Genomic DNA, 12,023 nt, shown 5'->3' with positions numbered 1-12,023 from the left:
ATGGGCAAGGGGGCCGGGCTGCAGTGGCGCATGCCTTTAATCCCAGCACTTGGGAGGCAGAGGCAGGCAAATATATGTGAGTTCGAGGCCAGCCTGGTCTACAAGATCTAGTTCCAGGACAAGCTCCAAAGCTACAGAGAAACCTTGTCTCAAAGAAAAAAAAAATGGGCAAGGGAGAAAAATCAATTAAAAAAAATACAAAAAGTAATGGGCAAAGGTCTGGAGTTGTAGCTTAGTGGTAGAACACATACTTAGGATTTTCATGGCCCTGGGCTTACTGAATACAAGTTTCATTCTCAACTACATAGAGAGTTGGAGGCCAGCCTGCCCTCCCCTCATGTATGTGTTATGTGTTTGTGTATACATACACATAAATTTATATGGTATAGTAGGCATAGTAGCATGTGTCTATAATCCTAGCACTCAGGGACAGAGGCAGGAGGATTCTGAATCTGAGGCCAGAATGTACTGTGGGCCAAATTCTGTCTGTCTTTTCTATTGCTGTATCAAAACACCATGACTAAGGCAACTTATACAAGACAGCCTCTGATTGGTGTCATGGTGTCAGAGTGTAGAGCTGTCTTAGTCAGGGTCACTATTGCTGTGATGAGACACCATGACCACAGCAACTTGGGGAAGAAAGGGTTGATTTCACTCACAGTTCCACAGTTAGTTCATCATCAAAATCCTGAGGTTAGGAATGCAAGCAGGACTAGAACCTGGAGCAGGAGCTGATGCAGAGGCTATGGAGGGGTGCTGTTTACTGACTTGCTCATCATGGGCTTAGTCAGCCTGCTCTCTTACAGAACCCAGGATCTTCAGCCCAGTGGTGGCCCCTCCCACAGTGGGCTGGGCTCTCCCACATTGGTCACTAATTAAGAAAATGCCCTACAGACTTGCATGTAGCCCAATCTTATGGAGGCATTTTCTCACTTGAGGTTCCCTTCTCTCAGATGACTCTAGTGAATATCAAGTTGATAAAACTAGCCAGCCTAAGAGTCCATTATGGCTGAGCAAATGCATAGCAGTAGGAACAGCTGAGAGCTCATATCTTGATTCAAAAGCAGGAAACAGAGATAGACGCTGGGAATGGTGCAAGTATTTTGAAACCTTCAAAACCTACCTATTGCTGGACGGTGGTGGCGCATACCTTTAATCCCAGCACTCGGGAGGCAGAGGCAGGCAGATCTCTGTGAGTTTGAGGCCAGCCTGGTCTACAAGAACTAGTTCCAGGACAGGCTCCAAAGCTACAGAGAAACCCTATCTAAAAAATCAAACAAACAAAAAAAAAAAACCCACAAAAAATAAAACCTACCTGTAGTGACACTTGCTCTCCAATGACACTACACCTCCTAACCCTTCCCAAATAGTCCAGCAACTGGGCACCAAGTATTCCAACCACAACAGCTCCTCCCTTCCCACCAAAAAATATTATGAATATAGGAGTGGGAATTTACTTAGCTCAAGAAAGAATCAAATCCTGTCATTTGTAGCCAGATGGAAATTGGGTGGAATTGGAGGATGTATGCCAGTGAAATACGCCAGACACAGAAAGACAAATACTGTGTTCTCAGACATGGAAGTTTAGAAAATGCTGATCTTGATGCAGAGTAGTGATTACCAGACGCTAGTGATTGGGGGAGGGCGAGAGCTATTGGGTGATAGGCACCAGAAGGCAGCTGTTAGAGAAAGCTGGTGCCAGTGTTCCTGACCACAGTGAAATGGTGGTGTTTTATTAAGAGCCTATTTTACACACGCACGCACGCACACACATACTATCATACGTTAACAGTTTTAAAAAGGCCTTGGTTGCTGAGACTTACTTCAGACCTATAGATTTCTATAGAGCTAGTTTGCTTTTATTTACTTAATTTTTTATTACATTTATTTATGTGTGTGTGTATGTATGTGGACACATGTGGAGGTTAGGGGACAGCATGTGGGCGCCAGTTCTCTCCTGTGTGTGCACCCTGGAACCAATGAGGTCATCACAGTTGGTAGCAAGTACCTTTGCTCACTGAGCCATCTTGCTGGCCCTTACTTTTATTCATTATATTGATTATGATTTGAATAACTTACTTTTTTTTTCTTTAAAGCCTTGATAAACTTGCTGAAGTTCCTTATGTCAAATGAAACTGTACTTTTGGCCAAACACAACATTTTTACGTTGGCCCTTATGGTGAGTTTTAATAAAAATGCATGTTTTTCTGAAGCTAATATAGTAAGGCAGAAATGGACTGCTTTGTAACAGGAACTGAGGTCTGGGATCTAAGCTGTAGTTTCTTTATGGACGAAAGTCTTAAACCTGATGGTCCTCACTCTTAATGCATGTATTTGGCCTGGGAGGCATGGATACAGGTGACATCTGTGTATGAATACTGAGCTTGATCCCACCAAGAAACTATATTGTATATACCACTGTAGTCTCTTTGTAGCTTCCCAGCCAGATAAGTGGTTCCATCATCGCTGTTCTTGGCTTCTGAAGGGTACATAGAAATGCTTATCTGGCTAGTAATTCAGGGGAGAAAGAGGCCACCAAACCATTTAATTGTCTACCCAGCTTATAAATGTTCAGTATTTCATGGGGGATGAACATGCTGATTTGTTGTATCTGCAAATTGTAGAACGACACCCAAGATATGTAGAACGATGCCAGTTTTCAGCTCTCAGCATGACAGCAGTCATGCAGGGCTAAGATGTGCAATAGCACCCTATTGTTTGATATTCCCTTCACATGCATGTAAATTAGTTTTATGAGCATAGATAAGAATAAAGGTAGAGAATAAGTAAGAAATACAATGCTTTGGATATTGCTTTTATTTAAAATAATTTATCAGTTTATATAAGTGAATTTTTAATAATGATTATTTTACAGTCAGTATACAAAATCTCCAAAATTTTGTTTTGTTGCAAACCAGTAAGAGATGGCTGTAGCATACCACTAGTAATGCTTTTCTGATCTTCACAACCTGATGTCTGTATATGGACTATTGCTTCTTTTTCAGATTGTGAACCTGTTTAACATGTTTATCACATATGGTGACACATTCCTGCCAACACCCAGCAGCTATGATGAGCTTTACTATGAAATTATTCGCATGCACCAGAGCTTTGACAACCTCTACTCCATGGGTAAGGATCTTTCTCGTTCTTCTTTTCCCTGTACCTTGACTGTCTGGTACATACCAAGAAAATCCACAAAAGATTCTTTAGGTGAATGGTATAGAAATAAATAGATCACAGCCAGGCATGGTAGTATGTGACTTTAACTCCATCACTCATTAGCATGTAATTTGAGGCTAGCCTGGTCTACATGGTGAGTTTTTGAAAAGCCAAAGCTATAAAAGTATACCTTGTCTTAAAAGCAATAAACAAACGAAGCCCTGTCCTCTTCTCAGGCAACAGGAATCTGTGTGGGACACACACCCCCACCTTCACCTGCATGCCCATGAACATGTACACACACGGGGAGAGGGTGGTAGCAAACAGAAGAGCTCGTATCCCAGAGGGGCAGTGTTTTCAGGTGTCTAGTGTACCTGTGTATTTTCAGTAAAGTTTACAAAAAGAAGTGGGAATCAGATCAAATCACTTCGATTAGATAAAATTACTTTGATAATTGGCTCATTAAAAATTTACTCCACATTCTTAGTGAGTATAACTTATTACGAGAAGAGGTGGTGGTACATTCCTGAAAGTTTGGAGGAAAAGCCTCATGAATCCGATATACAGTTTGAAAGATTCAGAAAGATCTAAGTTGTACAGAAATAAAAACCACTCAGAAAAAGCATTTTATTTTTAAAAGCTCAGCTTACTAGGTTGATTGAGGTATAAAATCACGGATTTGGCTAAGTTTTGACACAGTGTACGTGAAACCGTCACAGTGATCGGGAGATGATGAGACTGTTCACTCCTGTCCCAAAGCTTCACTCCAGCTTCTTATTTATTTACTTTGGTGGTTGTTTTTTGAGACAAGGTTTCATAGCTTCTGCTGACCTCAAGTTCACTGTGTAACTGAGGAGAACCTTAAACTTCTGATCTTCCTGCCTCCACCTTCCAAGTGCTTCCCACTAGGCACCATTGTGTCTGGTTGGTCCCACGGTAGTCAGGCCCAGGCTTTCCTTGCATTAGACAAGTGCTCTTACCCACTGGGCTACAGCCTCCTCTCTTTTGTTTTCCTTTATATCCCTTTTCTTGTTGACTCTTTAAAAACAAACCAGCCGGGCAGCGGTGGCGCAGGCCTTTAATCCCAGCACTCAGGAGGCAGAGGCAGGTGGATCTCTGTGAGTTCGAGGCCAGCCTTGTCTACAGAGAAACCCTGTCTCAAAAATCCCCCCCCCCCAAAAAAAGCAGAACAAAACAAATTCCTTGCCTCTGCAAGGGACAAGGGACTCCCATATTATAAAAACAGTAAGAGGTAAAAAGAGCCAGCAAGGACTGGAGAGATGGCTCATCACATTAAGAGTACTTACTCTTCTTGCAAAGGACTTGGGTTTCATTACCAGCAAAACACATCAGTGACTCAAAACCATCTCTAACTCCAGTTTTTGGGGGATCCAGTTCCCTCTGACCTCTGCAGGCACATGTGCACGTGCTTGTGGTGTGCACAAACGCTCAGGAGCAAACCCTTTCTCACAGAGCGTTTTTAAAGTGTGTTGCAGGGGACAAGGGGCAATGAGATGGCTCAGTAGTAACAGTACTTGTTGTACAATCCTGGTGATGTAATTTCAATCATTGGAACCTAGGGCGAAAGGAAAGGGTCCCAGAGTTGTCCTCTGACCCGTACATATATCCTATAACTGTACTTGAAACTAAAGCTATTATCTGCCGATATCTCTCAGTGGAGACCTCCAATTGCCAATATCTCGGTGGAGACCTCCAGTTGCCATGCACTGTGCCCCCGTGTCTGCGTTCGGTGCACTTGAACCCTGTTACCGTGTTTCAGGCAAAGGGCTGGAGGTTAAAATACACAGACACACACACAGACAGAGAGACAGAGACATGGGTAATCCTTGAATTCCCTAAGAATGCCCCCTTTAGTGTGTTCAGGGGCAGATTATATAGAGATAGCCACGCCCAAGCCAGACCCACCAGAAACCACTCTCCTGCCATCAGGAACTCTTGAAGGTCTCGTGCTCAGAGCAGCTGTAGGCACTCAGATTAGGGGATTACAAGAAATTCAGGATCTGGGGTCTCACTGCTCCCAAAAATTATCCATATACTAAGTTAAGAAAAACAAAAGCCATCCACCAGTAGAGTTATAAAAGAACTACTACTGGGTGGTGGTGACTAATCCTTTAATCCCAGCACTTTGGAGGCAGAGGCAGACGGATCTCTGTGAGTTCATAGCTGACCCAGTCTACAGAGTGAGTTCCAGCACAGTTAGGGCTATAACACAGAGAAACCCTGCCTTGAAAAACACAAACAAATAAACAAAATAGAAAAGCTGAAGAAATTTATTCCAAAATTGTGATATTAGGCTGAGGAGGATGCAATTCAGCTGGTAGAGTGCTTTTCCTAACATGCAGGAATCCCCACCTCCCCAAGTTTTCATGCATGTTAGGCAAGCACTCTATGCCCTTGCACTTCATAAACCTGTAATCCCAGGAGCTGGGTGATACAGACAGGAAGATGAGGAGTTTAAGGTCATAAATGGCTTCACAGCAAATTCAAAGCAAGCCTGAGTTACATTAGACACTGTTTTGGGGTTTAGGTTTTTAAATTTTATTTTATTTTAGTGTGTGTGAATGTTTGTGTGTATGCTCAGATATGTACATAGAAGCCAGAAGAGGGCATCAGATCCGTTGAAGTTGGAGTTACAGCTGTTGTTGAGACCCCTGCTTGTTCTGTTGGTGCTGGGAGGTCAGCTGTGGCCTTAGTGATTGCATAGCAGGCACAGTTAACTCAACTAAGCCGTTCCTCCAGACTCTGGGAAGTTACTGAGCTTTCTTCCCTCAAACCTTGAACGATCCTACTGATTTCACATAGTATACTTTTCAGAACAATGCTCAATATTATGTGAACAAATACATAACAGAACAAAATCCAACATCTATCCTATAAAAATCATGTTTACATCTAACCCAGGAGAGAGTTAAAGCAGTAGAGCAGATCAGTAGTTGCTGGCATGGAGGTGATCCAGATATGGTGGGCACACTAGCAGCTCAGCGCTGATCCAGTGTCCTCTTCTGATCACCACACACCTGCACTCAGTGGTGGTGCTTTAATCCTAGCACTCGGGAGGCAGAGGCAGGCAGATCTCTGTGAGTTCGAGGCCAGCCTGGTCTACAAGAGCTAGTTCCAGGACAGGCTCCAAAACTACAACAAAGTCCTGTCTTGAAAAACAAACAAACAAACAAACAAAAAATTGAGGTGTGTGGTGATAGATCATTTGGTAATGTTCTTGCAAACACTATGAGGACCAGAGGGAGGGGGAAGGGAAAGAGGGAGGGAAGAAGGCAGGCAGGACAGTGAGCCATAATTATAGGTTTGTACCTGTAATCTCAACCCTGGTGAGGCAGAGAGAGAATCCATAGGATGTGTGGGCTCTCCACTCTCCCAGCCTGTCCTACTGAGTGGCAGAGATACCATCTCAAAGAGAAAGTCGGGCCATTAACATCCTGTCACATAAGGACGAGGCACTCATGGGGTCCCACTCTTCCCTGAGGATCTGTAAACTGTGTTGTTACTACTGGTAAGGTGTCCATTCCTGTAAACAATCCTAATGAAGCCAACTGGGCCACACATGCAAAACCCAAGTAGAAGCTGAGCTGGTTGGGAAGAAGAAAGAGACTAGCAGGAGTGGGAGAAGTAAGAGAAGGTGGGGAGTAAGTATGATTGAAATGCTTTCTGTACATGTATAAAGGTGTCATAATGAAATGCATGTGTTATTAATATATGCTAATAAGAATATTTTTATAAAACAAAATGGATGTATCCGAGGAACCAAAGCTGAAGCTGACCTCTGACCTCCACATTTACTCATTCATAAATACCCATACATAACACCATAAAAACACATACATAACACCAAAGATATGTCTGATCTGCTGAAATAATTTTTCCATTATGGAAATAAATTTGCAAATATACTGAGTTATTCCTGAGTTGAGAATAAAGAGTTCTAACTTGGAATTATTCCAGGTTGCTATGGACTAGCTAAATCTTATCAATTAGAAAAGCAGCACTTTGCTAAAATCTCCATCTTCTCTTTCATAAAATTCCACCTATTTATAAAACCTAGACATTGCAACAAGAAATGTGGAACCAACAGATAAGTTAATTTTTGTTCTTGCTGTTGTTTTGTTTTCTTAACCCCACAATAGAAAGGCACGCGCACGCGCACTACTGCTGTTACTGCTGCTGTTCTTGCTTAGAGGTCCCAAGTCTGAAACGTGGTAAACTCAGATGTTAAATCCCTATGAAAACTGGTCACCTGTTGTAAAGGTGTGCACATGCACATATTCATGTGCGAGTATGGGAACATGGCTTCGTGTGCATGTGGAGGTTAGAAGACAACCCTGGGTGTCATTCCTCGCCTTCTACCTTGTTTGGGACGAGGTCTTTTTGTTGACTTTGAACTTCTGGGGAGTCTCTTTTTCTGCTTACCTCCTGTAAGGCACTGAGATTATAGACATGCGATCCTGCCTGCCTTTTCGTAGGATTTAAAGTCTTGATTGAAGTCTTTAGCCTTATGTGGCAAGTGCTTTATACATTGAGGCTTCTTCTCAGTGCTAGTTACCCTTTGTTGTTGTTCTGATTACTAAAGTTTACAAAGCGTTTACTCTGTGGTGGGCGTTTCTGTAAGAGCTGTATATGTGTCAGTTCACTTAGTTTTCACAACAGGCATTTGTGTTGCTGGTCCTTGTTAGGGTCCAGCCTCGATGGGGTTCGCACGTTCCAGAGACCGTGCATGTGGATTAGAAGTATTAGGTGGGACAGAGAAACGAGAGAAGTACTGAGGCGTAGTACAGCAGTGGGAGCACAACCCAGCGAGTGCTGGATTCACCCGTGTTTATTTTCCATATGCTTTTATTTCCCCCCATCCAAAATGGGGGGGGGGGAGAAGCAAAGACTGTTTTAGCACGACACAAAGAACAAGCAGAGCAGTTATCTGCTTCAGATCATCTGAGTGCCTGAAACATCAGGCAACTGTATGAGGTAAGCATTCTGTTGTTTAGGTAGGACACGCAGGGACCACACCTTAGACCAAGCATCCTGTAGGCAGCCACTCCCTGGGTCAACCCTCCTGTCACATCCTTGAAGGAACAGGAATAGGCTTCTCTGACTTTGGTCAAGGTGGAGCAGATCCACTTCTGGGGCTCCCACAGGCATTGTTATCTTCTTGCAGGCAGCAAGGACTAGATGTGGGCCTAACAGTGGACTTGAGAGGTCATGGTGTTACTCACTCCTCCACAAGTGCCAGACCTAGAACCATCCCTTCCAGGTCAAACAAACACCAGCTCTCAATAGAACATTCTCTCAAGGTTCAGGTTCCAGCTCTGATAATCAGTTTGTGAATGATGAAGCTACCCATAGTGGTTGACACATATAACCCCACACTCAGGAGGCTACCTGAGGCCAGCAGATTGCCTGAATCTTGGTTTGTATAATGAGTCCACCCCAGTCTGGACTACAGTATGAGACCCTGTTTCAAGAAAACAAAAACTGGACTGGAGAGATGACTCTACAGTTAAGAGAAACTGCTGCTCTTGCAGAGGACTTGGAGTTTGGATCCCAGCACTTACATCAGTGGCTCACAACCACCTAAAACTTCATTCCAGGAGTTTTGACATTCTCTTTTAGTCTCCATGATCACTAGACTCATGTACAGGTATGTGTATATATGCACATACACACAGACACACTTACACACTCTCTTAAATAAATGCTTAAAAACAAATCAAAATTCTACAAACTAACAACCTCCCTAACAACAACAAAACTATGAATGATCACAATCACTTGTTTTCTCTGATTCTGGGTTTCCTATTCTTGTGTGACAAGACTTTTGTAGGGGTACAACATACACGTCTACTCACCCTAGATAGGAAGCCCAGGATAGACCAAAGTACAGATGCCACCAAAATCTCACTTGGTAAATCTGTGAGTTTTGGGTGAGGAGCTACTTACAGGAGCAGAAACAACTCGAAGACAGCTAGCTGCATCACTAAGGCCCAACCCAGCACTAGTGACTGCTCAGGAAAGCTGGAAACCTGGAGCACACTTCGTAGCCTGCGGGCAGTTCAACAGGTTGGAAAGTGATCTTTCCAAGGGACTCTGGTCTAAACCTCTTTTAGGCAGTTCAGCTGGTTTTGTTTCTTCAGACAGCTGATCTATTCTCTGGGTCTTCTTTGTAGCTTGACCCATCTAAGAGACCTTTTTGTAACTTGGCTTGTTTTCAAGTGACTTTCAGAAGTTTGGCTTATTTACTCTATCAGCTGGGGGCTTAGTGAATATGGTCAGTTTTAGGGACTTCCTAAAGTTCCTTTGAATTGTTTACCTTCCTGCTTAAGGAGTTTCCCTGCAGGATGGAATGTTTGAATCTCAGAGGAAATTATTACACAACACCTATCTGTATGCTGTATTATATGTAACCTTTGTGTAATACCTGATAGTTTGTAAACACTCCACACATTTATCTCTGTAACCCAGCAGTCTTTTAGAACATATTTAGGGGACGGGAAATTGGTTCAATAGGTAAAATGCTTGCTACACAAGAATGAAGACCAGAGTCAGCTATCTTCACATTAAAAAGCCAACTGTGCCTGTGTGCACTTGTAACCCGTGCTGGGGAGATGGAGATGGGAGGATCCAGGTGTGAATGTGTGCACTTGTTACCCCATACTGGGGAGATGGAGACAGGAGGATCCAGGTGTGACTGTGTGCACTTGTAACCCCATGCTGGGGAGATGGGAGATGGGAGGATCCAGGTGTGATTGTATGCACTTGTAACCCTGTCCTGGGGAGATGGAGACAGGAGGATCCAGAGACTTGTCTTGACACCAGTTTAATCAGTCAGTGCCTTCTGGATTTAGTAAGAGACTCAGTATCAAAAAATAAGGTGGAGGGGCCAGCTAGATGGCTCAGCAGGTAAAGGTACCTGCCTCTAAGCCTTATACACTAAGTTCAGTCCTTGGAACCCATGGTAGAAGACGAGAATCAACTTCTACAAATTGTCCTCTCACCTCCGTAAGCACACACATTAATTAGCAAAGTTAAAAAAAATAATAAGATGCAGAGCAGTAGAGGAAGAAGTCCATCTCTGCTCTTTATATGCACATGTATGGGTATATGCACTTGTACACACGAGTGTGTGTGTGTGTGTGTGTGTGTGTGTTTACAAACACAAGCAAAGCAAAAACATATTTGTTTTTCCAGGGAGTGCTTGTGCTGCTTGTGTATTCTAAATGGCGTGGTTATAACACCCATGTGGCCTGGAGACCATGACTGTCAGGCGATGTGCTCACTGTGCTTTCTGTCTTCTCTTCATCCCCCCCACCCCCACCCCCGCTCCATGAACTGTGTTTGTGAAAGAGAGTTTGGTCAGATAGTGACTGCTTTTTTTTTTTTTTTGACTCATTTTGCATGTCACTCAATGTAAGTTAGAGGAGCAAAACAGCTCATTCATTGATTGAAACATGATCATTCTCTACCTGGAAAGATTGTTTGTCCTATTTGACTGGTGTATGGCTATAGTTTATAAAGATACACGTGGAACAAGAAGGGATAGCAACTCAGCCAGTAGGAGTGCTGTGAGTTTGAGGCTAGCATGGTCTACATAGTTCCATGCCAACCAAGTATAACCCTTGCTATTAGGGAAATAGTAAACATGGCAAGCAGGTTGTTGCCACATTGCCACCCCTATATAGATATATGTGTTTACACAGGCATGTGTACATGGAGGCCAGAGATCAGTGTCAGGTCATGCCTCAAGAGCTGTCCACTTTATCATTTTAGACAGGGTCTCTCATTGGCCTGGAGTTTGCCAAGAAGGCTAAACCAACTAGCCGGCAGCAAGCCCCAGGGGTCCACCTGTTTCTTGCTCACCAGTGCTGGGATTACAAGCATGTGTCACCACACCAGGCATTTTCCAGGGCCTTTGGGGACCTAACTCAGGTCTTCATGCTCTGTGGTCAACTGAGCTATGGCTTCATCTTTCTATGTCAAGTGAACATAGAAACTAAGTTTTGGAGCCCATTATCGGGAGGGCCTAAGAGAAGCCCAAGGCAGGGAAGGAGAAGTGACTACTTTGATTGGCTCAGGCTCTGTTTGTGACAGATCTGTGTTCTTTCCTTCCGCAGTCCTTAGGCTTTCTACCAACGCAGGCCAGTGGAAGGAAGCAGCTAGCAAGGTGACGCACGCATTGGTTAATGTCAGGTAAGGAGTGAGAATTCCTTTCACAGCTCCTTGCTCATCCTGAGGTTTATTGCACCTTCCCAAGGAGAACGCTCTGAGTACCACTACTATTTTAAGCCCTGATGTCTGTAGGAGTGCAAGAAATTGTCAGACCTGATCAAGAAAAGCAGGAGTGCATGAGGCTTTCATTTTGTCAAATTGAAATAGCTCAGAGCGCTGCCTGGTGTGTGAATTTTCCACCTGAGCGGTGATTGCGCCCTTTGCAGGCACCTTAACTGCCAAAGTGTTCTTTGTGCGCACAGTTTCCTCTGCTCTTCACTGTGGTCTCTTCATGGTGACGTAGGACTCTCATATGTGACTGTAAATAGATATTTCTATTTGTGATAAACACAGGCAAACAGAATCCCTGGGGCTACGTCACTTTTAGTCCTTATGAAATATCACAAAAAATGCTATATTTGTTGGATAAAATTGTGTCAGACATGGGGTTCACTGAGTCCGGAGGAAGTAGTTCTCACAGGAGGGAGTGGTCTGTAAGTGGGGAAGGAGGGTAAGGGTTTTGGTGTTGAGCTCAGTTGACTGTCTCCCATTGTTTCCTCCCTTTGTGCCTATGATTTTCCTTTTTCTCAACAGTTATTAAATTGTTTTTGCAAACAATCAAGAAGTTA

The 12,023-nt window shown here is 43.5% G+C and overlaps 1 protein-coding gene across 1 annotated transcript in view; it reads left to right on the top strand.

The window, feature by feature from the left end:
* Positions 1-12,023, top strand: part of Armh3 (armadillo like helical domain containing 3) — a 203,642-nt gene that overhangs the window by 108,837 nt on the left and 82,782 nt on the right. The window contains exons 21-23 of the mRNA XM_038330160.1: positions 2,097-2,179; positions 3,006-3,132; positions 11,301-11,376. Of these exons, the coding sequence (XP_038186088.1) occupies positions 2,097-2,179; positions 3,006-3,132; positions 11,301-11,376 (286 nt within the window). The remainder of the gene's footprint in view (positions 1-2,096; positions 2,180-3,005; positions 3,133-11,300; positions 11,377-12,023) is intronic.

Source organism: Arvicola amphibius, chromosome 1, assembly GCF_903992535.2.
Source record: "Arvicola amphibius chromosome 1, mArvAmp1.2, whole genome shotgun sequence".
NCBI classification, from domain to species: Eukaryota; Metazoa; Chordata; class Mammalia; order Rodentia; family Cricetidae; genus Arvicola; species Arvicola amphibius.
Note: the sequence above shows the minus strand (reverse complement) of the source record. Positions and strands in the feature narration are given on the sequence as shown.